General features: G+C 48.4%; 1 protein-coding gene across 2 annotated transcripts; it reads right to left on the bottom strand.

The window, feature by feature from the left end:
• Positions 1 to 664: 664 nt before the first annotated feature.
• Ctse (cathepsin E) lies at positions 665 to 20440 on the bottom strand. Of its 2 annotated transcripts, none has more exons than XM_042682356.1 (10): positions 20370 to 20440; positions 11751 to 11944; positions 11337 to 11493; positions 10417 to 10534; positions 9408 to 9526; positions 7108 to 7307; positions 4554 to 4676; positions 2704 to 2845; positions 2527 to 2625; positions 665 to 942 (listed from the first exon to the last, which is right to left on the bottom strand). In XM_042682356.1, the coding sequence occupies exons 2-10, from the start codon at positions 11819 to 11821 to the stop codon at positions 778 to 780; spliced, it is 1194 nt and encodes a 397-aa protein (XP_042538290.1). In that variant the 5' UTR covers positions 11822 to 11944; positions 20370 to 20440; the 3' UTR covers positions 665 to 777. The 2 variants fall into 2 exon arrangements, with proteins under 2 accessions (XP_042538290.1, XP_042538289.1); XM_042682355.1 differs by lacking the exon at positions 20370 to 20440 and adding an exon at positions 15093 to 15182.
• Between the last annotated feature and the right edge of the window lie 6133 nt (positions 20441 to 26573).

The raw sequence follows: 26573 nt of genomic DNA, 5'->3' as shown, positions 1-26573 counted from the left end.
ATGGTGAAACCTACTCATCAAGCTTAACACTAGCCATGGAGGGGCGCCAGCCTCGTCTGCCTGATGGGCTTCACCTGTGAAATGTTTTGTTGCCATAGCAGCCAGCCTGAGGTCTAACTACCATCTTACAAAGAGGATGAGCTCAGAGACCCAGGCCCACGACACATCTGGATCCCAACCAGCAAAATTCAGATTCCAATCCGAGACATTTTCAAAGCAATGCTGGTTATGGATCTTGGTTGAATCCTGATGCAGACAAGCCAGCTGTGAAACACGAGAGCACATGCACCAGACACCGGGAGAATCCCTGACTGCTGACTGCAGATTTATGAATAAAATGATAGGGTGCGTGGACTCTGCTTCAAAACAATGCCGGTCTGTGGTGGATGTCAGGGTAGATACAATTGGGGCCTGGCCATGTGTGGATGGGTCAGAGAAAGCTGAGTGGGGTACAGAGGGATTTACTGTGCTATAACTTTTCCTTCAGTAAGTTGGGAGATTCCCACAATGAAAAGCCAACATAAAGGGAGGAAATACACAGAGAAGTTAATTTGCTGTACTGGCAGTGGTGGAGGTGGTATGTACGTGGCAAGTCGTGTGTGTGTGTGTGTGTGTGTGTGTGTGTGTGTGTGTGTGTGTGTGTGTATGCTCTGTTCAGTCCTAATTCAAGTTGCATTGATTATATTTTATAGGATCATTTTCTGAAAGATATAAAGAAAGCCCCCCCTAACAGGCCCCAGGGGTGTTGGGGAGCCGGGTACAAGCACTTAGCCCTTCTTAAGGCACCGCGGGGGCCAGCCCCACTTGGTTATTCCCGCGATCAAAGATGGCATAGAATTGTCGAATGAAGACGTCCCCCAGGATCCACAGAGGCCCGGATGGAGGCTGGATGTCAAGTCCTTGAAAGCCACTGCCACAGAACTGCATCCCATCCACGTAGTCCTGGGGTGGGAAAGAAGTACGTCAGTGACTGACACCCGGGGGGGAGGTGGCACTGCCTGGGGGCTGTCCTGGGAGGGTGGTGGCAGGGCTGTGTGGCCTCGAAGCTGCTGGGCTCCACCATCTTGGCTGGAAGATCCTTCCTCTCGCCTCACACATCCTTACTCCTCTTTCTCAGTGAGGTGTTTACACAAGTTCATGCACCTATGTTCGACAATCCTGAGAACTGTTCATGGGTGACACAGCCCCACCATACTGTCATTTACCATAGAACACTTGACATTGTACTGCAAGACTGGAAGAGCAAAAAGCTCGGTGCTACAATGGTTCCAATCCCGTTTCCCTTCGCTTCTAGCAAAGCCCAGCTTAAATTCTCTAATTGTGTGTGTGTGGGGGGGGGGGGGGAGATGTGCACATGTGCATGCACACACCAGTTCTGGCCTAGAACTGAGGGCCTGAGCACTGTCCCTGGGCCTTTTAGCTAGCATGCCACCACTCAAGCCACAGCTCTACCTTCCTATTTGCTGGTTAATTGGAGACAAGAGTCTCACAGACTTTCCTTTCTGGGCTGGCTTTGAATCAGACCTCAGAGTAGCTAGAATGACAGGTGTGAGCCACTGGTACTCAGCTCAGCTTCATTTTTCTAAGAGAGAGGAATTGCTCCATGCATGGCTCGCCATTGCCCTTTTTTTTTTTTTTTTGTCAGTCGTGGGGCTTGAACTCTGGGCCTGAGTGCTGTCCCTCAGCTCTTCAGCTCAAGGCGAGCACTCTACCACTTAAGCAACAGTGCCACTTCCGGTTTTCTGGTGGTTTATCGGAGATAAGAGTCTCACGGACTTTCCTGCCTGGTTTTGAACTGTGATCCTCAGATCTCAGTCTTCTGAGTAGCTAGGATTATAGGCGTGAGCCACCGGTACCCGGCTAGGCACTGCTCTTTTCTTGCTGATGTTCTGGGGAGAATTTTTTGTGTGAATCCATTTAGGTACCAGGCAAGAAGGCATTTATCGTTCTGCAAACAGAGTGCAACCTCTCTCAATTCTATTTTTTTAGTTTGCCGGAGAATTGGGGTCTAACCAGGCACAAGTGGTCTTTCCAACAACCACCTGACACGTGAGGTTGCTAGGAGCTGTTGGGAAAGCCCGCAGGGCTCCAGGAGCCTCCACGAGAAGTAGATACAAGGCCAAAGAGGCTGCAGCATCTTAGAGGGCATGCTGAGGCTTTGATTGAAACCTGCTGGCAGGTGAGGACCATGGTCCACACTGGCTGTGAGGAGGGGTGTGCACACGCAGGAACTCTGCTAGGGGAACGTGCCACACTGGCATGGTAATGGACGGAGAGACTCATGAACAGGCTCCATTGCAACATCTGTAAAACCATACCACAAAACTTCCTTCAATGACTCACCCGAGATTCCCAGTGGAATGTCCACGCTAGGAGCCCGTGTCTCCTTCAGAGGGGAGACCTCCTGCAGTGGTGGGAGAGGGACTCGAAGAGGACACAGGCAAGTGAGGGCAGCTGTTAGAAAAAGGAAGTGGGGCCCGCGTGGGAAGGGCCCTGTAATGGGCAGAGTAAGGGAACAGCTCTTACTGGCAGGGTGTAGGCAGTTGGGCTGAGGGTGTAGGTGGCGCCATTGATGATGAAGGTGACATCGGGCATGACATTGAGGTTGTCACAGTCCACAGCATACTAAAAAACACAACACGGGATCCTCTCAGAGGCTGCCTTCTCTGGCTCCTAGCCGCTACCCACCCAGGGGACACTCACTTCTCCATCCGTGGGCGTGGCCCCAATGGCCTCCTGCAGACGCTTGATCTCGTGGGAGGGGCCAGTGACCAGGGACGTCCCCGTGTCCACAATGGCCTGGCAGCCCTCGGCGCAGAACATCACGCTGTCTCCCACCTGGATTCTGGGGGTAGAGGGGTCACTGCCAGCCAGCCTTCTCTGGGTCCCCTGTGACTTCCTTTTCCTGTGCTCTCTAGCACCCAGAACTCAGTGGAGATGTCCTTTTATATCTCTTCCATCATGGGACTATCTGTGAACTTTTTTGTTGTTGTTGGTTGTGGGGCTTGAACTCTGGGCCTGGGCGCTGTCCCTCAGCTCTTCAGCTCAAGGCAAGCGCTTTGCCACTTGAGCCATAGCACCACTTCCTCTGTGAACTTTTTTAAAACTGAGATTCATAGTAAGAAATACACTGACATTGTGTGTGTGTGTGTGTGTGTGCACGTATGTGCACACGTGCACGTGCCAGGACGAGGGCTTGAACTCAGGATTCTGTCCCTGAGCTGTTTTGCTCAAGGTTAGCACTCTACCACTGAGCCACCACTCCATTTCTGGCTTTTTGGTGGGTAATTGGAGATAAGAGTCTCATAGACTTTCCATGCCCAGGCTGGCTTCAAACTGTGGTCCTTAGATCTCACCCACTTGAGTAGCTAGGACTACAGGCATGAGCCAACGATGTCTAGTTGCTTTTTTTTTTTTTTTTTAACAGAATCTCAATCTTTTGCCAAGTTTGAGCTTGAACTTATGGTTTTCCCCATCAGCATCCTGAGTAGGTGGGATTACAAGTATGTACCTCCCACCTAGCTTGTACTTTATTCTTGACCCAAACACACACACACACACACACACACACACACACACACACACAATTGAAGTGCACTCTACTTTTATTGTATTCTATGTCATTAAAAATAAAAAGTAGGTCAGAGCCAGGTACCAGTGGTTCACACTTATAATGCTAATTGCTCAAGAGGCTTAGACCTAGAACATCAAGGTTCAAACCCAGGCTGGGCACAAAAGTCCACAAGACATGATCTCTAATCAGCCAGCGAAAAAGTTGGGCTGTAGGCATGGCTCAGTGGTGGAGTGCCAGCTGTGAGCAAGGAAGTTGAGTGGGAGCGGGAGGCCCCTAGCTCTAGCCCTGGCACCCCAATTAAACAAATAATGTAGATCAGGATCTCAAGTGATGTCAGAATCTTTAGTAGGGAAATCTGTGCAGTCTAAGAAGTCCTAAAACGACAGTGAGCAGTGGGTCCTTTTAACACTTTATCCTGAACATCTTAGGAACTGAGCCTTTAATTACTTCTCTCTGAATTCCCATGTTGCCTAACACGGTGCTAGGCATGTAAGAAGCACCAAGTTTCACATTCCCCAGACACTCCATCAAGCTGCTGTGATCATGTCAAGTCTGGATTTCAGAGCCCTGAAACCCTCAAGTCTCTCCAGATAGGGGGTCATCGTGCCCTGGCCATGGGGCCACTTTGTGGCTCCTCTCTTGGGGCACTGAGCACTTCTGTGGCAATCAGAGCACGTTTCATCTTCTGTATAAGCTTAGGGAGGGCCAAGTTCAAGTCCAAGTCTCCCTTGCCTTTCAGTTCCTCAGCCCTGGCCCCGTAAGTTCATTAGTGTTGATGGACAAAGGGCAGCAGGTTCAGGTAGGATCTGGCCGTCGGTTGAAGCCCAGGTGTAGCACGTGGACAGAGGAGGAAGCTGCCTTGTGGCTTGGCTATTGCTGCCCTTCCTCACCTCTCCTTACCTCCAACCCACACAGCGAGTGCCCAGCGTCTGCTCCTAGAGACCCGCAGTGTCCCTCAGTCGGTGGAAGGGATACTCACCCGTCCAGGGCAATCTGCCAGTAACCTTGCTTGGTGACTGGGATCCAATTCAGGCTCCCAGAGAAGTGGGAGGGGTCGTAGCCTCCAAAAGTCAGCTCGCTGCCTGAGCCACCTTCTGGGTCACTGTGGGGAGAGACCAGTTACTAAAGAAAAGTCACTGGAAACACTGGGGAGCCTGGGCTAAGACCCGGTGCTGAGGACACTGTACTAGGACATTGGGTGCTGAGCCCAGATACCTAGGTAGGCAGAAACACCCACTGGGCCTTGGCCACTAGGATTGGTTAAAAGTTGATTAGCAGAAACAGCTCTGCTCAGAGAATTGTGAATGTCCCCTGCTTCTGGGACATGGCTGTGGTCCTGTAGAACCAAGGCCAGGAACTTTGAAGCATCCCCCAGAGATCTCTTTCTCCAAAGTAGCTGGTTCCCTGTGGCTGTGGTGGTGTGGAGTTTCCGGTCATCTACTCCTGTGTGTCTATGCTCATGTGACTGTGCTATGACTTTACTAGGATTTAAATATTGCTTCATTTTCACTGGCTTTGAGGCCTCAGATTCTGTTCTGGCACCCACCAGGGAGTCTGGAGAAACAAGACATAAAATAGATTCATTCTCAGGAAGATCAGGAAAACAGAGAACTCACCTGTACTGCAGGGTGGTGGGAATGGGGGATGAATGGGACATCTGCAGGGATATTAGGCTGTGTGTGATTGGGGTGTCGTTTTGGGCTGGATAGCTTACTAGCAGCCACAAGATCGTAGGTGTTTGCTTTTGTTGTTGTTTTCTTTTTCTGTGCTGGTCCTGGGGCTTGAACTCAGGGCTTGGTCCTGTCCCTGGGTTTCTTTTGCTTAAGGCTAACACTCTACTACTTGAGCCACAGCACCACTTCCAGCTTTTTCTGAGTAGTTTATTGGAGATAAGAGTCTCATGGACTTTTCTGCCTGGACAGACTTCAAATCACAATCCTTAGATCTCAGCTTCCTGAGTAGCTACAATTATAGGCATGAGCCACCAGTGCCTGGCAAGATCATAGGTTTTATCCCTAGCACTGCAAAAAATGAGAGAGAGAAAAGGAGAGGGGAGGAGAAGAGAGGAGAGGAGGGGAGAGAAGGAGAAGGGAGGGGAGAGGAGAGGAGAGCAGAGGAGTGGAGAGGAGAGGAGAGGAGGAGACAGAAGAGGAAGGAGAGGGGAGAGATAGAGGAGGAGGGGAAGGAGGGAGAAGAGAATAAGAAAGAAAGGAAGAAGAGGAGGAGGAAGAGAGGAAGGAGAATAGAAAAGGAAGATGAGACGAATAGGAGGAGGAGAAGGAGAAAGAGAAAGAGAGAGAGGAGGAGAGGGAGAGAAAGGAGAGGAGGAGGATCTAACATTACTTGATGTCCTCTGTATAAGGAATTGAACCTAATCTTATTTAATTTTCATGTCAACCTAGCATTCATTTGGGGGAAACTGAAGCTCAGGGAGATGAAGCGATGTAGGAGGGAGAACTTCAATCCAGGCTAGTCTGACAGCAGTGCTCTTGCCTGGCCTACTTCTTCTCAAGCTGGAAGGGAGTAGGAGGTCCTTCAAGGGTAAGGCAGTGTTCAGGCAGCCTCCCTCTCTGTCCACCCAGGCTTGGCTCCGTGGCAGCCAGGCTGGGACGAAGCACAGCTTAAGAGAGGGAGTCAGGACCCGCTGTGCAGAGGGAATGGGAGAGTGGGCTTACACAGGAACAGGGAGATCTCAGGAAAGGCAAGCGATCCTCTTCCTGTGTAGGGAGGAAGTTGAAGGCACTGTCCAAGGACCCCAGGCAAGATACCCGGGGGGGGGGGGGGATGCCTTCGTGACCTTCTCAACTACAACATATCATTTAAGAAATTGTGGCGAAACATGCATAGCACAAAACTATATTATAGCAGTTTTCGAGTGTACAGTTTAGGAGTGTTTACAGAATGTTTTCTACTTGCAGAACCAAGACTGTACCCATTAAATGAGGCCTCCTTTTCCTGGCCTATCTAGCCCTGCCTAGCCCCGGTGTGCTTTCTGTCTCTATGAGTGTGGCGGCTCTAGGCTCCTCATGCAAGTGGAAACAGTGCTTGTTTTTCTGTGGAGTCTGTTTGACAGTACAATATCCTCAAGTGTAGTGCATGTTTCAGTGTCAGAATTTTCCTTCCTTTTCAAGACTGCGTAATATTCCATTGTATGGCTAAACCCACATTGTATGTTTCCATTGCTGGCATGAAATTATTTTATCACCAGCTCATTATGTAATGTTTTTCCTGCTTCTCTCAACTGCAAAGACTCTCCTTGCTTCCACGTATCTAGTGTCATGTTCAACATATAATAGGAGCTTGATATTTATTGACTGCATAAGTTAATAGCCAGTCCTAGAGACCCTCAAATCCAACTCTTTGTGAAGCAAACTCCAATTCCTCGAACCCCACAGAGGTTTGGTGTTTTGCTCAAGACCACACAGCTGAGAGCAGGCCAGCCAAGAGAGTGGAGCCAGGTCTTTTGACTACTAGGTCCAGCACATCTCCCTGTACCACCCCTGACCTTACCAGGTGGGCTTGACAGACCTTACCTGCTCATGTAGACAGAAAATATCGGCAGATCCACCAGGTTCTGCGCCATCATGTTGTCAAACACCGGGGTCACCCCTCCAGCAGCTAAGGATGGGTACCCCAGGCCCAGAATTCCATCAAACTCTGCGTTCACAAAGGTCTGGCCAGGCTCAGTGACGCTTTCTCCAAACTGCTGGCCAGCCACAGTCAGCCCTTCCACCTGAGGGAGAGAGCCACGGAGAGCTGGCAGAGGGCCTTGGGCCCCTGGCTCCTCCCTCACAGCTGTCCTTGATTAATTAGGCCATATTCCCACCTGTTTCATTTCCTTACGTAATTAAAAAAATAAGTTTTCATCCTTATTTATTTATTTATTTTTGCTAGTCCTAAGGCTTGAACTCCTGGGCACTGTCCATGGGTTTCTTTTGCTCAAGGCTAGTGCTCTATCACTTGAGCCACAGCACCACTTCTGGCTTTTTCTGTGTATGTGGTACTGAGGAATTGAGCCCAGGGCTTCATGCATGCTAGGCAAGCACTCTACCACTCAGCCACATTTCCAGACCCTTCCTTATGTAATTAAATGTTCTCTTTTCTTGCCTTATTGCATTGGCTAGGACCATCAAAACACATTTCATAGAGAGAGAAAAAAATGAGCATTCTTATCTCATTCTTGATCTCAAGGCGATGTCTCTCAACTATTCATCATTGCTTGCTTTGGGTTTCTTTGTAGATATTCCTTTCTTCCTCTTTCCTCCCTCATCTTTCCCTTCCCTTCCCTTCTTTTTTCCTTTCCTTCCTTCCTTCCTTCCTTCCTTTCTTCCTTCCTTCCTTCCTTCCTTCCTCCCTCCCTCCCTCCCTCTTCCCCCTCTCTTTCTCTTGACATTGGGAGTTTGAATTCAGCTCTTACTGGGCAAGCACTCTACCATTTGAGCCACAATTCCCATTCTTTTCACTTTTTCAGATGTCTTATTTTTGCCTGAGGCTGGTCTCAAATGGTCACCTAGGCCTCCCACATAAATGAGATTCAGACATGAAACACCACTCCTGGGTTGTTTGGTAAGATAATATCTCAGTGACTTTTGTGTAGACTGGCCTTGAGCCTCACTCTTTCCAATCTTTGCCTCTAGAGTAGTTAGATCCAGAGGCTCATGGTTTGAGACAAGCCCAGGGGATAAAAGTCCATGAGACTCCAGCTCCAAAATAAGCAGCAGAAAGCAAGGCTGGAGACATGGATCAAGTGGTTGAGTGTCAGCCAAGCAAGCAAGTTGAACAAATAAGCCCTTCAATTCAAATTCCAGTACTTAAAAAAAATTATCAGTATAAAACTATTCTTGATATTCTTTTATTTTTAATGTCTATAGGACATTTGGAAATGTTTTCTTTTTTATTTCTATTTGTTGTTGTTATTTTCTTAAGATTTGTGTGAGAGAGAGAGAGAGTGTGTGTGTGTGTGTGTGTGTGTGTGTGTGTGTGTGTTTACGTGTGCCTGCACTGGGGCTTGAATTCGGAACTTTTTGCTCTCTCTTGGCTTTTTCTGCTCAAGGCTGGTATTCTACAACCTTTGGAGCCACTTCCTTTTCTGAATTTCTAATATTGTTGGTTTTTCTTTATTTTTCTGATTTAATCATTGGCTTTGTTGATTTTCTATATAGTCTTACTTTCCTATGTTGAGATATCCCAACTAGTCTCTTTATTATTTCTTTCTACTTTTGCATTATTGTTTGCTAAATTTGCTTGTTTTCAGGCTGGGCACCAGTATCTCATGCCTGTAATCCTAATCACTCAGGAGGCTGAGATCTGAGGATCATGGCTCAAAGCCAGCCCAGGCAGAAAAGTCCCTGAGACTCTTATCTCCAATAAACTACTCAGAAAAAGGCCGGAAGTAGTGCTGTGGCTCAAGTGGTCGAGCACTAATAAGCTCAGGGACGGCACCCAGGCCCATAGTTCAAGCTGTAGGACTGAGGGTGGGGAGGTAGGAGAATGTTGTCTCTGTCCTAGCACTTCAGCCTGAAGTCTACAGCTTCGGTGGCAGAATAGGAGGAGAGAGGAAGGGCTTACTGGAACTTGAGACGGTGAGATGAGCCCACCCTGCCATCAGGCTTTGTGCACTGGAAACTGGGTACAAAGTGGATCTTCCCACAGGAGATTCCTGAGCTGCCCCTTCGGAGCCTAGGAGGCTGACCAAGGTGAGGGTTGTCCCCTGCTCCCCATCCTCCTCCCCTCCTCCTGAAACAGAACTGAAACTGTACCCTAAGACCTCAGAACAACTGTACCGTCGCCCAGTTTCCTGGACAAAAGAGAAAAGATGAAGGCATTCACTCACAGAGACTTGGTCAGCTCCGATGATGCCAGTCAAGCTCCCGGTCCCATACTGAATGGAGAATGTGGTCCCCACCTGGCTGTACGTGCTGGACTGGGACGGGCGGAACACGGGGTGTGTCTCTGAAAAGCGAGGATGCAGCTCACTCCTCCATCCCTGCCCGGCTCCCAGTATGAAGTTGGGGCCTTAGAAAGACCCGCCATGGCTCTCCCTGGTGACTACTTCATTGGCCTCTAGACACAGGTGTGGCCTTACTGGGGACCAAATAGTTGTCCCTGGGCAAACCTGATTATGGCTATGACCTCATAGGGTACACCAAGATAAGTGCCATTTATCAGGCGCCAGCAAAGGCCTAGCCACCAGCGTGGGTCACATTCTAGCCTTCAAAGAAACTTAGGGACAAACCATTACCACAGCAGGAAATGATCCCAACTTTGTAGCCTCAGGGGCCATCTAGCTTCAGGGTTTCAGAGAACCTCTGTCTGGGGACTTGTCCTGAATAGACTGAGACATCTTTGTTTATCTCTTCTTTTGCCAGTCTCTCCTAGGCACCTGCCCCCTGAGTTACCTCTGACTAAATGGACATGCCCCGCCAGCCCCGCCTCTGTGGGAGCCAGGCCACCAAGTCTCATGGAAGCAGGTTTGAGGCCTTCACCAGAACCCAATCCACCAACTTGCCCACAAGTAGTCACCCAGATGGAATTTTCCCCCATGTTCCTTTGTGTGCTCCAGAGGAAATGAGTCACTAAGTTAAAGATTTCTCTTTTCAATGGCTAAGTTTCTCTCTAATAAAGTCTGACCCTGTGAAACTTGTTATCTTGAATGGGAGCTGTGTTTTAACTCTCTTCCTGGTCTCACCTTGTTTCTGTGGTCAGCTGTTCCCGAAGAGGGAAGGGAAGGCTGGTGTGGCAGGGATGGCCAATTTGGAGTACCCAAGCCCTCTACTCCTGGAGTCCCAGGCCCTGGCCTCCCAGGATTGGGCATTTCCACAGGGTTTCCTGCCCCCACTTACTGCAGGCTGGACTGGTGCAGTACACAGAAGGGACCCAGAGATTGGAGGAGCCGGTATCAAAGATGACAGTGAAGTTCTGTGGTGGGGAGCCAATGGAGATAGTGCCAAAATACTCCATCTGCAGGGGAAGGAGGGGAAGAGGAGGGCATGGGAGTAAGGCAGGCTGGGGAGGCTCACAGAGGCGTGGCAGGGGTGGAATCAAAGGAAGAATGCTTGGGACCAGAGCTGGGAAGACTGTACACTAGAACTCACACAGTCTAGAAGTGGGCCAGGCTGGGGAATGAAAGATAAAAAGCAGCCAGGCACTAGTGGCTCATGCCTGTAACCCTAGCTACTCAGGAGGCTGAGATCTAAGAAGCAAGATTCAAAGCCAACCTGGTCAGTAAAGTGTTATCTCCAATTAAGCAACAGAAAGCTGGAAGGTGGAGGTGTGGCTCAAGTGGTAGAGCACCAGCCTTGAGTGAAAAAGCTACAGGACAGTGCTGAGGCCCTGAGTTCAAGCCCCAGTACTGGCACAAAAACCAACCCCTCCCCCCAAGCAACCAGAGGAAAGGCTAGGGGGAGGAAATCAGCTGCTCCATTTGATTCTATGCCTGCCCCCTGCTTCCCACAACACTACAAGCAAGGTAGGAGCTCCTCTACTTCACGGAGCCTGGGAAGGTGCTGGGAGAAGTCAAGCACTTGGCCTAAGGACAGAACTAAGAAGCTGCCAATAAAGAAAATCAGGGTCCTTCCTTGCAGTGCTCTACTCCCACAGAGAGCTGAGGCCCACTGGATTCTGTTGACAATGCCCACAGGGAACCAGTCCATACCATCATCCAAGCAAAGCAATCTGCACCACTGGCCCAGCCTGAGGCTGGGCCTTCCTCCCTCCTCCCTGCTCCCTCCTCTCCCAGCACCCCTGTCTCAGGGGGCCTCACATCCAAATAGTTGACCAGGGGCTCGTTGCTACTCTGGCCCATGGTGCAGGATTCCGTGAACTGGATCATGTCCAAGTTCTGGGACTTCCAGAAGTCTGAGAGCTGTCCCTTGGCCCGCAGCTTCTTCCGGAGGGACTGGCGCCTGCTGAGGGACACCCTGAAAGACAAAGACGCCTGTGAGGAGGGGTGCAGATCTGCCTCCCTCTGCTCCCCTCCCCTCTTCCCACCAGGAAGAGGGATCTGCAGGGTGTGGGTTGGGGCCAGGTGCACCTACCCCATCTCTCCCCAACTCGCCAGTCTCATTTCTGCCCCGAGATGCTCAGTCCCAGTGGGACTGGACCTGTGCTGGACCTGGGCTTTGAGCTGGAGGTGGAGGGGGCCCCAGTGGGTTGGGTGCTGGGCGCGGGGCCTCACCTGTGAAGGGCTCCTTGGACCTGTCCCAGCTCCAGTGCCACCAGAACCAGCAGCAACAAGAATGTTTTCATGGTGGCGGGGCCAGCAGCTTCCTCGCGCTGGGTCGCAGTGTGTCTCCTTCCCTCCGTTCTCCTCTCGTCCAGGGCAGGGGAACCAATTCTCTCTTATGCTCTGACCTGCCCTGCCCTGCCCAGCTGAGGACCCAAAGATAAGGTCTGGCGTCAGTAGCCAGGCCCAGAGCAAACAGAAGGAGGGACCGGATATTCCTCCACCACTCTTCCCTTCCCTTTTGCTAGAGGAGTATGGATCTGGGGTGACAATTTGGGGGTACACTAGCCCTCTGAAAGCTGGCCTAGATTTGCTTTTTCCCAAGGTCTTTGACACCCTTCCTGGGCTCTAAGAAATGTCATGTTAATTAACTGAGAGATTAATGGGTCCTTGGGCCCACTTTATTGAACTGGTGCCCTGTGCGTGGTCAGCTGAAGACCCCAAGGGGACAGAAACAGAGTCATGCATGGTGGGATTGTAACTCAAACTGTTAAGTTGCTCTTGTGCCTCTGCGTTTCTTCTGTCCTGGTTCAGGGTGACAGGCCACCTTCCCTTGTCTACTTTGGAGCAGAAGCCCGCCCTCCCCGAAGGCTCTGAAAGGGTAGACTTGGTGATAGACTTGGGCCAGCCCTCACCCCAAGGATGGATCTGGCTTGGTGGAGCGTGTATGCAGTGCGGGGCAATACAGAAGGTCAGTGTACTGGGGGGACTCAGTAGCTCGGACAGGTCCCTGTGTTGGTGCCCCAGGGAGGCCCCAGGGACTTGTGATCATATTTCCTCATGATCCTGGAGGCTGGAAGCCCAGGGACAAAGTGTCTGCAAGGTTTACTCGTTCAGATGCCCCTTTCCTGGAGGTAGAGTTGGCCCCTATCTCTCTGGGTCTTCAAGATCTTTCTTGTGTATCTATGTCTATTTTCTTCTTCCTATAAGATCACCAGTCATGTCAGACTGGGGCTCACCTTGCTGACCTCATTTAACTTCAGTTCTGCCCTAAAGACCCTAACTCTAAATATGGTCACAGTCTGAGGTACTGGGAGTTGTAGTGCCTACATACAAGCTTGGGGGACACAGTGGAGCCCATAAAAGAGCCCACAAACAACAGGATCTTCGATCTAGGAGTAGGATTAAGGATGGGAGGGGCTTCAGGGCTGACCTCAGCCTGCCCAGTGGCCATGCGCCTCCTACAGTGTCCAGACTTTCCTGCCCCGTGGGGGTGGGTGCAAGGAAGCCACCTCTTAATGGGGACCTGACTTGAACAGACATTGAGCCAGGGCCGCAGAGGCAGCCACCAGTCCATCCCGTGTGCCAGGGCCTCTAGAGGGCACCAGATCTGCAGTAGGAGTCAGGGGGCCTGGATTTAGGTTTCAGCTCATGTTCTGGAAAGGCTCTTACCTGCCACAGGATCTGCCTCTCACCCTCAAGCTCAAGCAGCAGACAAACGCAGAGTCTTGAGCTAAACCTAGCCCCTCCCTGGGTCCACAATATTGACCAGACGTCTAAGAGAGAAGAAACAACCCTGGCCTTAAGGTGACCAAGCCTTTTGAACATCTATTCATTTCCCAGGAGCCTGTCCCTTTGCCCTGTCACTGGAGAGAGAGGTCCATCTGTCCCAGAAGGGAGAAACTAGAAGTGGTGACATTCATCTCAACACTAAACTCTGCCATAATTTGCCCATTTTTGCCTAACCACCACCTAACCTTGGTTGTCATCTTCTGCATACTTTACCTGTACCAGCAGGTATGTAAGGTATGTACCTTACCTGTACCAGCCAGGCTGGGCAATCATGGCAAAGCCCCCTCCCATAGAGGTTCTGTATCCATCACTGTAGCTGTGAGCAGTACTGTGTGTGGGCCACTGGGCATCACATTACTATGGCCCTAAGCAGTCATGCATGTAGGTCCCTAGGCATCATGTCCTGCCCCTTGGTCTCCAGAAGACTTTCACATGAACAATATACTGATGAAACCCCAGAGATGTGTACTCAAATGGGCATCCTAACAGGGGACTAAACAATGCATGGAGAGCTCTTCAGGCTTCAAGGAGCCTCCAATGGGGTAGGGGGGCTATATGGCTCACAGTCTGTCCATTGATCGTGACCGTCACCTAGCTCACTCCTAGAGACAGGGGCTGCCATTTCTCAGTGTCACTATAGACCACATATAGTCACTAGAAAGACACTGAACTGGAAAGCTTCTTATAGACCCTCATGGGAGAGCCACTCCTAAATCAGAAGAGAAAACAGACCTGAGAGACAAGGTGACCCATCGAGAACACCTGGTTCATTCAGAGGCAGAGCTAGGATTAGGACCAGGATGCTTGACTTCTCGTCCAGAGGCATTTGTACAGAATTCTAGCAGCAGCATCACTGAGCCCTCACTGAGAATGCCCAGATCCCCTCCCTCCTTCCTCATTTTCCTCTCCCCACTTCACCCCACTTGACTGTTTACCAAAAACAGAGGTTTTGGTTGGCTCAGGCTGGAAAAAGGCTAGTCAGCTATGGGTTCCTTGGCCAAGAGCTCCAGGTCTACTGGGTTTTGGAAAGTCTGACAAAGGTTAGAAGTAGACAGGTATGTGGGACCTCCAACAGAGCTCCTGTCCTCTCTAGAACAGCAGGAAGTCCACCTGTCCTGGCTTCAGATGACTGACTTCTGGGTGGAACCAAAGCTTGCTGGGGACAATGGCAGTGGACAATGGAATCTTGCACGAGAGGGAGCAACCTCCTAGGTGTGTGTGCAAGAGGGTGTGAGGCCTTGGAGAAAGGCAGAAGGGGGGCACATTGTGGGAGACAATCGGGTCTCAAGATTCCCTCAGGAATGTGGACAGCAGGCCGGGCTAGCTGCAGGGGATTCTGGAAGAATCCAATTCCCCTTTCTGGAGCTTTGGCTTCCAGAAGAGAAACTGATGCTAAGAGGGAGTTGCTCAGTGCTCTGTGGAAGTCAGCCCTGCCAGGGTGCCAGAGCTCTAAAGACAGGATGCTGCTATGGGATAGGAGATGGCTCCTGAGGGCAGAGGGGTCACACTCACAGGACATGTGCACTCGTGCGCATGCGCGAGCCTCACTGGGTGACTGGAACAGAGGAAGTGTTGTGTGTTGTCAGTAGAAAGAGGGCTGTGGTAGGATGCCTAGATCTAGTCTTGGCTCTGCCACAACCTGGCCATCTGCCAATTCATCAATCACTTTGCTTAGAATCTGTTTCCTTGTCTATAAATATGAAGAGTTTGAGTTGGGTGATAATAACAGAGGACATTTTAGGAGCATATATTATCTGCCAGCCTCTGAGTTAAGAAACTTACAAGCATTAGCTCCTCCAAAACTCACAGCAGGGGCTGGGAAGGTGGCTCAGTGGTAGAGTGCTTGCCTGGAGTCCCTGGGTTCAATTCCTCAGCACTACATAAGCAGAAATAGCTGGAAGTGGCGCTGTGGTTTAAGTCGTAGAATGCTATCTTGAGTTGAAGAGCTGAGGGACAGAGGCCAAGTCCAGAGTTCAGGCCCCACAACTGACCAAAAAAAAAAAAAATCACAGCCATCCTGGCAGACAGGAATTTAAGCCCATTCTACAGCAGAGGAAACAAACACAGAGTAACTCAATAACTCAGATAAGGTGCTATAGCTAGGATTCAAAACCAGCTTAGTTTGGCTCTAAAGCTGTTGATCTTAACCATGGCACTGTATTGGATGATTGCTAGGGTGGGAGAAAGGAGGAGGAGAGGGAGAAGAGAAGGGGGAAGAGGAGAAAAAGAGAAGGAGGAGGAAAGGGAAGGAGGAAGGAAGAAAAGGAAGGAAGGAAGGAAGGAGGTAAGAAGATAGGAAGGAAAGAAGGAAAGGATGGAAGGAGGAGAGGGAAGGATAATTTCCTTCAGGGCAGACAATTGGAGGTCTTTTATGGTAAGAAGATAAGGTGCAGAGTGGGATGTGGAGGCTAGGAACTGAGTGATAAGAAAGTTTCCCGGGGCTGGGAAGGTGGCTCAGTGGTAGAGCGCTTGCCTTGCATGCTTGAGGCCCTGAGTTCGATTACTGAGCACCACATAAGCAAAAAGAAAAAAGCTGGAAGTGGCGCTGTGGCTCAAGTGGTAGAGTGCTAGCCTTGAGCTGAAGAGCTGAGGGACAGCGCCCAGGCCCAGAGTTCAGGCCCCATGACTGGCCCCCCCCCCAAAAAAAAAAAAGAAAGTTTCCCATTGCATTTGTTGTTGTTTTAAGATAGGATCTTGATATGTAGCTCAGGTTAGTCCTTCTTCCTCAGCCTCCTGAGTGCTGGTATTTTAGGTGTGCACCACTGTCTCATATATATATATATATATTGCTAGAGGCTTCTCAGGAAGTTATGCTGACATGTTAAAAAAAAAAAAAGCTTCCCATGAATCCCTCTATTGGCTCCTCCCTGACTGAATTAAGGGAGAAAAATAAGTCTCCTTTGAGCAAATTACTTGTTTATGGCACTTAATGTTGTTCCAACATAGTATGGCCTCTTTTGCCTTGCTAAAGCCTCTTGTTTCCTTGCACCTAGAATAGAAGGACCTCACCATGACGGATTAGTCTGAGTCATTTCCACAGTTAATTTCTTTTACACAAGCGGCTATCAAACCAGAAGTGGTGGCAGCACGGCTGGCAGAGGGCGCTGGCCCTGCCAGATTTTCCCTCGGTCCCCTCCTTCTGTTAGTGCTCCCTCTGTCTGTGAATGGCTTATTTTCCCTGGCAGGACAGCTGGGCTCTCAGGGCCAGTTTCCATCCAAGAGCCCTTGGGGCAAGATTTGGGCTGTGACTAACCAGGCTCGAGGCAGAATTTCAGTGTCAGGTGTATCTGCCTCCATTCCCCAAACCTCTTCTTCTCCATTTCTAAAACCTCTTCTCTCATTCCTAGCCTAAGTGCCAAGGAAAATCCATTGAGGAAAACACAGGGTAAGAACACAGTTAAGATGACGCTACTCACTTGATCAGGCTCAATAATCTCGTTTACCCAGAGCCTCCAAGGGCAGCCCCATCACCGAGGTCTTGGCAAACACCACTCATTCATTCTCACCTATTACTCTATTACTTTAGTACTGCATTGTTGCTGCAACAAATGACCGCAAAGGCAGTGCTTTTAAAAAGTGCTCATTTGTTATCTTACAGTTTGTCATAGGCTAGGTGTGTGACACAGATTTCAGTGGGCAATGATAGGCTGCATTTCCTTCTCTAGAAGGAAAATTTGTTTCCTTGTCTTTATTCTAGCTCCCAGAGGCTGCCCATGTTCCTTAGCTCTTGCTCCTTCACCATCTTCCGAGTCAGCAGTGTTGAATACCTCTTACCAATCTTCTCAAGCCCTGTCTCCCTCTGGCCACAGCTAGGAAGGTTTATGTCCACTTGTGTCTGTCTACATTTGCCCCAAGAAGATAATTCAGCATTATCACTTCATTTTAAGGTCCTCAGTGTAACCGCATCTGTACTCAAGTCTCCTTTTGCCAGTTAGGGTAACATTAATAGATTTCTGGAATTAGATATGTGGACATCTTTGGGGGCTGTTCTTTTCCTCCTCCTCTTCCTCATTTTCCCTCCCCTTCCCCTTCCTCTCCTTTCCCTTCTACCTCTTCCTCCTCCACGCTAGTACTGAGTCTTTGAACTCAGGACCTTGCACTCTTGCTCAGTTTACCATTGTCATTCTGCCATGACTCCAGTTTCAGCTTTTCACTGGTCAAGTAGAGATAAGAATCCTTCAGCATTGTCTGCCTGGGCTGGCTCTGGACCTTGATTCTCAAATCTCAGCCTCCTAACTTAACCCACCCAGAAACAGCATGGAAGCTGGGGCTCTCTTACTCTTCTCGTGAAGACTTTGTTGCCCTTTCAAAGCTGGGTATCTGGATTCCATCAAGTCCATCCTGGGGCTCTTGCCAGCTGCTGCTCAGACTAGTCTAAAGGCATTGAGTCCATATGCATTCCCCTTTTTCGTTATCGAGTGTCTGTTAGTGCCTTCTAAGAAGGCCTGTCTCCAAATGAGTTCCAGTCTCTTGTTCCTGAACCCTTGATGGTAAATTTAAGGATAATTATTTCTTCTAAATGGGTTTAGGGCCAAATAATGTTTTTATTTGTTCAAAAGGCTGAGCTAGGGGCTGGGAAGGTAGCTAGCTCAGTGGTAGAGTGCTTGCCTCACATGCATGGGGTCCTGGGTTCGATTCCTCAGCACCACATAAGCAGAAAATGCAGAAATGGTGCTGTGGCTCAAGTGGTAGAGAGCTAGCCTTGAACTGAAGAGCTGAGGGACAGCTCCCAGGCCCAGAGTTCAAGCCCCATGACTGAAAAAAAAGGCTGAGCCATAAATTAATTCATTAGTAGTCTTTGAGGCTTGATTTTCTTTTTAAAGAATCAGCTGGATGGCTCATGCCTCTAACCCTAGGTATTTAGGAGGCTGAGATTCAGAAGATCACGGTTTGAGGACAACCTGGGTAGAAATGTCTGAGAGATGATCTCCAAAATAACCAGCAAATGAGGGGGTAGAAGGATAGTTCAAGTGGTAGAATGCAACCCAAGCAAGCAAACAAGCTGAGCAAGAGATTAAGGCCCTGCGTTCCCATTAGACATGCTTATATCCACAGAAGAGAGAGCTCAAGTTATTTAACTGTGTGGTGTTTGACATCTATTACAACAGTCAAAAAATTTCAGTCAATAGTCTGCTATGTTCCAATTATTTGATTTAGATTTTCATCTTTCAGACAACATGTAGATGTTATTTGATGTTTATGTTTGTGTTCTGCTAGAATCTTATGATTTTAGCAGAATTGTAAACAAAGGAAATGTGCCAAGACATTCATACTGCTTTTTGGATGATCTCAGAATGTGAAATATTGTCTTATCAACCTACACAATCTGTTTGTTTCGACCTTGATAACTACATATTTTCAAATCAGATTTGAAATTCAAATACTTAGTGGCACTATGGATGTTTATTTCAGATTCTTCAAGTTTACTTAGAAAAATATGCTAATTCTTTGTGTTCTTTCTCATTTTATGGTTGATTTTTTTGTTCTCACAGAGCTAGTAAAATGCAGAAAGAATTCTCTGAATAAAATATCTAGAATCTAGCAATTGGCTCATTCACTATGTTGGAAAAATGTTCATTATATTCCCCCCCAAACACCCAACTATGTTATCATAGTTGTAAACTAAAAATGTCTAAGCTGAGGTAGATCACTGCCATGAGTATTATAGTTTCTGTTTGAGCTATGAGCCTGTATCCTTAGATCCTTAGCACTTCAAAATCTAGTTTTTTCTTTTTTTTCTTTTTTTTTGGGTCCAGTCATGGGGCCTGAACTCTGGGCCTGGGTGCTGTCCCTCAGCTCTTCAGCTCAAGGCTAGTGCTCTACCACTTGAGCCACAGCGCCACTTCCGGCTTTTTTCTTTTTTGCTTATGTGGTGCTGAGGAATCAAACCCAGGGCCTCATGCATGCAAGGCAAGCACTCTACCACTGAGCCACCTTCCCAGCCCCAAAATCTAGTTTTTTCTTGAAGCTTACTATGTTTTTTTTCATTTGTTTGTTTGTTTTTTATTGGTCATGGGTCTGAACTCTGGGCCTGGGTGTTGTTCCTAAGCTCTTCAGCTCAAAGCTAGCACTCTATCACTTGAGCCACATTGCCACTTCTGGCTTTTTCTGCTTATGTGGTACTGAGGAATCGAACCCAGGGCCTCATGCATGCGAGGCAAGCACTCTACCACTGAGCCACCTTCCCAGCCCATTACTGATTATGTTTTACAATGGAAGAGCAAGGTGAGTTCCTAACCTTTCTCATGCTTCTGTATTTCATTTGCTTGAGCCAACAGCTTCTAGCCTCCATTTTTTTTTTTTTTTTGGCATTCTACCTCTACAATCTCCTCTCCAGCTGAATTAATAACCCAAATAGTTTTTCCTCACTTTTCATTTTCTGTTTTTTGGCACTCTCTCTCTCTCTCTCTCTCTATGTGTGTGTGTGTGTGTGTGTGTGTGTGTGTGTGTGTGTGTGTGTATGTGTGTGTGTATACAGTGAAAAGCTGTAAGTAGAGATGTGGCTCAAGTGATAAGAGTGCCAGCCTTATTCCTTTGGAAAAGCCAAGTGGAAGTGTGAGGAACTGAATTCAAGCCCCAATATCAGTGCCAAAAAAGAAAGGATCAGGAAGGAAGGAAGGAAGGAAGGAAGGAAGGAAGGAAGGAAGGAAGCAAGGAAGGAGGGAAGGAAGGAAGGAAGGAAGGAAGGAAGGAAGGAAATGCCTGTAGATATGTGATAAGATAATACTTACTATAAAGGTAGACCTATATTAATCACTCAATGCAGACTATGAGTCAGAACACAAAATTTCGTATTTAACTAGAACACAAATACTAATAGGTGGATTTTCACCACATGTAGATTCAAAAAACATGGTTGGAACAGCATCTCTGTTTATTCACACTAGTTATTTAACACCAGAGTCTTTGTCAAATGCATTCTGCCTTAACCTATGAAACAATTAACCTTCTCGCAAAACCATGTATTCCCATTTGCTGTAAAATTGTCATGCCAAATGGATTTTTGCTAAATAAATCATTTGCAAAAAAATTATTATAATAAGGACATAAATCACTTACCTCTGGAATCGCCAGTTAAACCAAAAATGTCAAAAGTGTAAATGTTTGTAGTAAACGGATGGTTGGCTCGGGGCTTTTGAGGTCTGTTCTGGGACAGTGGTTTTGCTATTTGCTAACAGATCTTGAGCAAGTCTTATCTCTCAGACTCCTCAGCTACAAATGGCGATAATTATCTGATCCTTCTAACTGCTGCCAGGACCTCACACAGCTCAGACAAGCCAATGGGACTGTGAAATGGACATAGAGTTTGCCATCCACGCTTGTTGAAAACCTGCTGGCTTGCTTTCTGGATAAAAAAATAATTAATTGTAGTTTGAAATCAAAGACACTGTATGTACAAACCAGACAAAGGACAGTATTTCCCACCAGTAGTCTCACCAATATGGGACCTGTTCCTGTTAAACACCCTGTTTGGATCTTCTCATGGAGCCAAAGGTTAAGGTGATGGTTTGTTGTTTTGCGGATACGCTACTGTGCGTGCTGAGAAGCACAAAGTGATCTTTAAAGCAACCCCATCGGATAAATGGGCTCAGTGATAAACCTCAACAGGACCCAGGGTTTCTATTTTGGGAAATAAACTTTTGCAATAAAAACAGAAGTCTCAGTAATGATGAGAGCGGTGCACAGAAGGCCGGGAGGAAGTGTCTTTGCATGCCACACTCCTCTCTGCCCTGCTGGCTCGGCCTCACTCCGCGAGCGCGTCTGTGGCTGGCCTAAGATAAACAAAGAGGGATGTGTCGGATCTTTCCTTCATTCACCAAGCATGTACAGAGAATTTGCTGTGTCCCAGGCCTAGGTGCTGGGCAGATAAGTTAAACAGGCATCATCAGAGGCCACACAGGGCTTTTGAAGTCGAGGTAGCTAACCATCTGCCAGGCTGTCTTCTCAGCTTCCATCCCTCTTTCCTTCCCCATTCTAGGTGACAGCCTCCCGTCCCCCGCAGAGGCCTGGTGTTCCACCTCTCATCAACAATTTCAGATGCTCTCCAAAGGAAAAAAGCGACTCTATGTTTCCTGCCTCTGCTCCAGACACCCATAATCTAGCACAGATGATACCACCACCATGCAACCTTCCCCAGTTACTCACGTTAGAAACAAGCCAGCATTACTTGCCTTGTGTATCTTTTTTGGCAATGACTTTTGTTTTTAGCTATCACTCTTGTTTTAGATATGGTATTTGTCTCATCTGCTAGCCGGGGGTGGGGTGGATATGGGGCTGAACTCCTGAGTTCAGGGCCTGTGTGTCTTCTTCTTCTTAATCTTGCAGCCCTCCTTGCAGATGTATAGTTGGGCAAGCAGATCTGGGTTGGATTTCTTCTCTTTGATTTTAGAATTAGAATTGGATTAATTAATTTTATTAGCTTATGATACCATATGTGCATTTAGAATAGCCTTTCTGGTCTGATTATTGAGTGTGTGTGTGTGTGTGTGTGTGTGTGTGTGTGTGTGTGTGTGTGTGTGTGTGAGAATGTGTGCATGTATGTATGTGCTGGTACTGGGGTTTGAACTCAGGGACTTATGCTCTAATAGGCTTTTTGCTCAAGTATGTTGCTCGACTACTTTAGCCACACCTCCATTTCCTGTTTTTTGAACATTTTTTGGTATGCATGCAAGTACTGGGGCTTGAACTCAGGGCCTGGGTGCTTGCCTTCGCTTCTTCACTCAAGGCTAGTGCTCAATCACTTGAGCCACATCTCTACTTCTGGCTTTCTGGTGGTCAATTGGGGACAAGAGTCCATGAGACACCTATTTGAGTGAGATCTTAAGATCTTAGTCTTCCGAGTAGCCAGGATTACAGGCATGAGCCCCTGGCACCAGAGAACATTTTTTTTAAAAACTTTCTTTTGTTCTTTATCCCCTCCTACTCTTGGTTTATTCAAGTGTGACCCATCATCTATCTACCGTACGTCATTGACATATTTATGCAAGTCTGAAGGACAATTGGCGTTGCTCAGATTAAATCTGTCTCTTGGCTACAGGAATTCTGTAATGTTTCATTGTCTGACATAAACAACTTAAAGGGAGAAATTGCTGACCATCATGGTGGTAGATCATGGTAGAGCAAAGCAAGATGGCCAGGAGGCAGAGAAAGAGAATGCTCGTGTCCACTGGCTTTCTCTTTTCCCTGCTTTTATTCCATCTGGGCCACCAATCTGCCAGGATGGTGACACCCACCCTCACAGACAAGTCTCCCCTTTTTTAGTACTTTCTGGAGATTCCCTCACGGACACAGAGGGAAACTGTATAGTGGTGTGTGTGTGTGTGTGTGTGTGTGTGTGTGTGTGTGTGTTCTGAGTGCAGCATAAAGTGTACATAGAAAGGGGTATGCTGGTTGCCTCCAGGAGGAAAGCTAGCTGGCTGAGGTCCAGCAGCTTTTCCAGAAGTATCTTCTGGTACCTTTGGTTTCTAAGAGATACATACATTATATAAAGTGACAGCATCTTTAAATGCTGGCCTTGAACAAAAAAGTTAAGAGACAGTGCCCAGGTTCTGAGTTCAAGCCTCAGTACGTGCATCAAAAAAACAAAACCTTTAAGTGCCCCAAAGTGAAAAGAGTATGATGCCCCTGGCTCAGAAAATTAAAATAAAAACAGCTTCTAACACTGAGAAAGATTGTTCTCCAAGAAGCGGTCTTTTCCTTGGGTGTTGGCCTAACTGAGGAGAGATGTTCTGTGCGCAGAGACAGTGGGATGTACTTGTGGAATGCGTTCATCATTTTCTTAGTTCTCTTTCACAAATAAGGAAACTAAGGCCAATCACGAAGTGACTCATCCATATTGCCCGGGCTCTTGGTGTCAGCTCTTGCCCTGTTAGAGATGATCTTTTCAGTTGTAGAGGGCAGAGATTCCTCTTTCATTTGGTGTTAAGGACGCCCCCTCCAGGCCCCCACAGCACAGTGCAGTTGGTATTCTGTATGGATAGCTTTTCTTTGTGTGAGCAGCCATGAACCACTCAGCCCTCATCAGCTTTATCACACAACTTGTTTGGGACAGAGTGACTCCGAGCTATTTCAAATCAACTTCTTCAAAAGGGTGAAGATCTGCCACCAATAGAGATTTGCCAGTCTGGGGTGAATTCACACAGAAGTGGGGTGATGGTGGTCAGGTTGTTATATAATGGTCTTTGGCATTGTCATTCATTCAACAAATACACGTCAAACCTATTCATGACACAAGACCCCGAGGATGTAGTAAAAGCCTCAAACAGATGAAGTCTCTGTTTATTTGCAGCTTACATTCTTGTGATAGGACATCGACCATAATCCAAGTAAACACATCAAGAATTGAGATAGCTGTCAACCCAACGGTAGGAGAGTGCTACACAGTGAGAGGAGCTGACTTCAAATTGCATGCTGTCCAAGGCCTCTCTGGTGATGCCTTCATTAGGTGAACCAGGCAAGCTCTGTGTGCTTCACGACCATTCCCTCCAGAAATAGGCTTCTAACATTCTCCCCACCTAGTAGGTTCTTCTGGAGGAATGAAAGGAGAGCGGGTGTCAGCTCCCTGGGGTCCTGTGTCTGCCAGCTGCTACTGAATACCTCTGAGAGACTCTGCTTCCAGCTTAAGGGGACCACCTTTCCCCAGGAACCTCCAAACCAGGGACAAGGAAGCCCCCCCACCATGGTGAACAGCCTCACCCAATTGCTGTGCCCAGGTCAGACCAACTAAAACCAGCACAAAGCAAATTTGTATGTCTCTTGTTCAGTAAGAGACTGACCATACAGCTCCTAAAGGAATGTATTCATATTATGCTCATTTTTTTTCATATGGAGAAATGGAGGCTGAGAGAGGCTAAGTGTCTCCCCTTAGATTACCAAATTAGGAGATACTTGAGATCCAGGGCATTGGGCTCTAAATATCAGCTTCTTTGTGTCTTGGTTCTTCATGCTTGTTCTTCCTTCTACCCACCATCTTCCTCCTCCTCCTCCTCCTCCTCCTCCTCCTTCCCCTCTTCCTCCTCCCCCTCCTCCTCCTGCTCCCGCTCCTGCTCCCGCTCCTCCTCCTCCTCCCCCTCCTCCTCCCCCTCCCCCTCCTCCCCCTCCTCCCCCTCCTCCCCCCTCCCTCCTCTTCGTCCTCCTCCTCCTCCCCCTCCTCCTCCTCCCCCTCCTCCTCCTCCTCCTCCTACCCCTCCTCCTCCTGCTCCCGCTCCTCCTCCTCCTCCCCCTCCTCCTCCCCCTCCCCCTCCTCCCCCTCCTCCCCCTCTCCCTCCTCTTCGTCCTCCTCCTCCTCCTCCTCCTCCTCCTCTTCCTCCTCTCCCTCCTCCTCCCCCTCCTCCTCCTCCCCCTCCTCCCCCTCTCCCTCCTCTTCATCCTCCCCCTCCTCCTCCCCCTCCTCCTCCTCCTCCTCCCCAGATAGGTACTTGCCTTTCAGACCCTCTATGGATGTGTTCATGCTGTCACTTTTCTTTATGGTAACAGATGTGGCCTAGCGCAGCCAGCCTCCATCAGCTGGTGACCCAAGTTCCCCTTTTATCCCTCTGGAGTCACACCTCTCCTCTCACCCCATTCCACTCCTCACCATGATGGCCCGTGACTCCGTGCCTCGTCTTGTGTGATTCACCATGGTGACAGGCATGAGGAAGATCTGGTTTCTAAGCCCCCTTCCTACTCTCCATCCTGTAGGTGGGCAGAGCTGTCCCAGGGTGTCACGGCGAGGTCGGCTCTTTTACTGCAAAGCAAGACAGGAAAAAGGCAGCAAGGAAGTGAGCTCCGAGTGATTCCATCTGCCCTTGGTACCCCAAAAGGCTACAGTTCCCTGAGTCTGTACCCCACATTAGACTGCATTAGTGATCCTATATGTCCTCTCTACCCCACGTTGGCCGCTGTTGCTATATATAGACGTCTAAGGAGCCCATTTCCCAGGTCGATTAGTCAACTCTTTAACACTACATTGGCTCATGGTTTCAGTCTACGGTCAGCTGGCTTGTCAGTCATTGCTTTTAGGCCTTTGGCAAAGCAGGAATTTCAGGGCAGGGAGGTGGAGTGGAGCTGCTCACTCATGGTAGCCAGGAAGCAGAGAAAGAAAGACAGGGCAAAAGTCTAGGGACAAGATAGACAAGATAGACAAGGGCACACCCCAGCCACCTACTTCCTCTAACTAGAGCCCATCACCTTCTCCTTCTCCTCTTCTTTTTGTGCTGGCACTGTCACTTGAACTCAGGGCCTGGGTGCTGTTCCTGGGCTTTTTGCTCAAGGCCACCACTCTACCACTTGAGCCATACCTCCACTTCTGTAGTTTTCTTTTTTATTTCTTGGTGTTTTTTTTTTTCCCTGCCCCTTCTCCCCTACCCCACTGGTTAACTGGAGAGAAGCGTCTCATGGACTTTACTGCCTGGGCTGTGTTCAAACTGCAATCTTCAGATTGTAGACTCAGCCTTCTGAGCAGCTGGAATTTCAGGTGTGAGCCACAGATGCCCAGCTGAGCCCTACCTTTCTCCAATAGCCTTGTTAGCAGGCATGCCCCATTTGTTGTTCTCCCAGTGCCAGGGGTCAAACCCAAGGCCTTACACATGCCAGGCTCAACCATTGAGATACAACTCCAGGTACCACTTGAGCAGAACTGCAGACTGAAAAGGCTCATTTTATAGTGTAGAAAACTTGGAAAACTAGTGTGTGTGTGTGTGTGTGTGTGTGTGTGTGTGTGTGCTGGCCCTGGTGCTTAAACTCAGGGCTTGGGCACTCTCCCTGAGTTTTTTTGCTCTACCACTTGGCCACAACTCTACTTCTGGCTTTTTCGTGGTTAGTTGGAGATAAAATTCTCACAAACTTTCCTGCATTGGACTGTCTTTGAACTGCAATGCTCAGATTTCAGCCTTGAAAACTGTTCTTTTTAATGCTAGTATATAGATGAGGCATGATGCAAACCTGGATTGGGATGGCTAGATAGTGAAGAGGTTTTCCTCTCTCTAAATTTCCTTCATCTTGTAGCCACACTTTTCCCTCAGTTGAAAATGAAGAGCTAAGCTAGGTGCCAACGGCTCACACCTGCAATCCTAGCTACTCAGGAGGATGAGATCTGAGGATCACGGTTCAAAGCCAGCCCAGGCAGGAAAGTCTGTGAGATTCTTATCTCCAATTAACCACCAGAAAACAAGAAGTGGTGCTGTGGCTCAAGTGGAAGAGTGCTAGCCTTGAGCTGAAAAGCTGAGGGACAGTGCTCAGGCCCAGATTTCAAACCCCACAACCAGCAAGAAAGATAGAAAGAAA

Source organism: Dipodomys spectabilis, unplaced genomic scaffold (assembly GCF_019054845.1).
Source record: "Dipodomys spectabilis isolate Male_0828 unplaced genomic scaffold, ASM1905484v1 ptg000069l, whole genome shotgun sequence".
Lineage (NCBI taxonomy): Eukaryota > Metazoa > Chordata > Mammalia > Rodentia > Heteromyidae > Dipodomys > Dipodomys spectabilis.
This window is presented reverse-complemented; position numbering and strand designations above follow the sequence as displayed.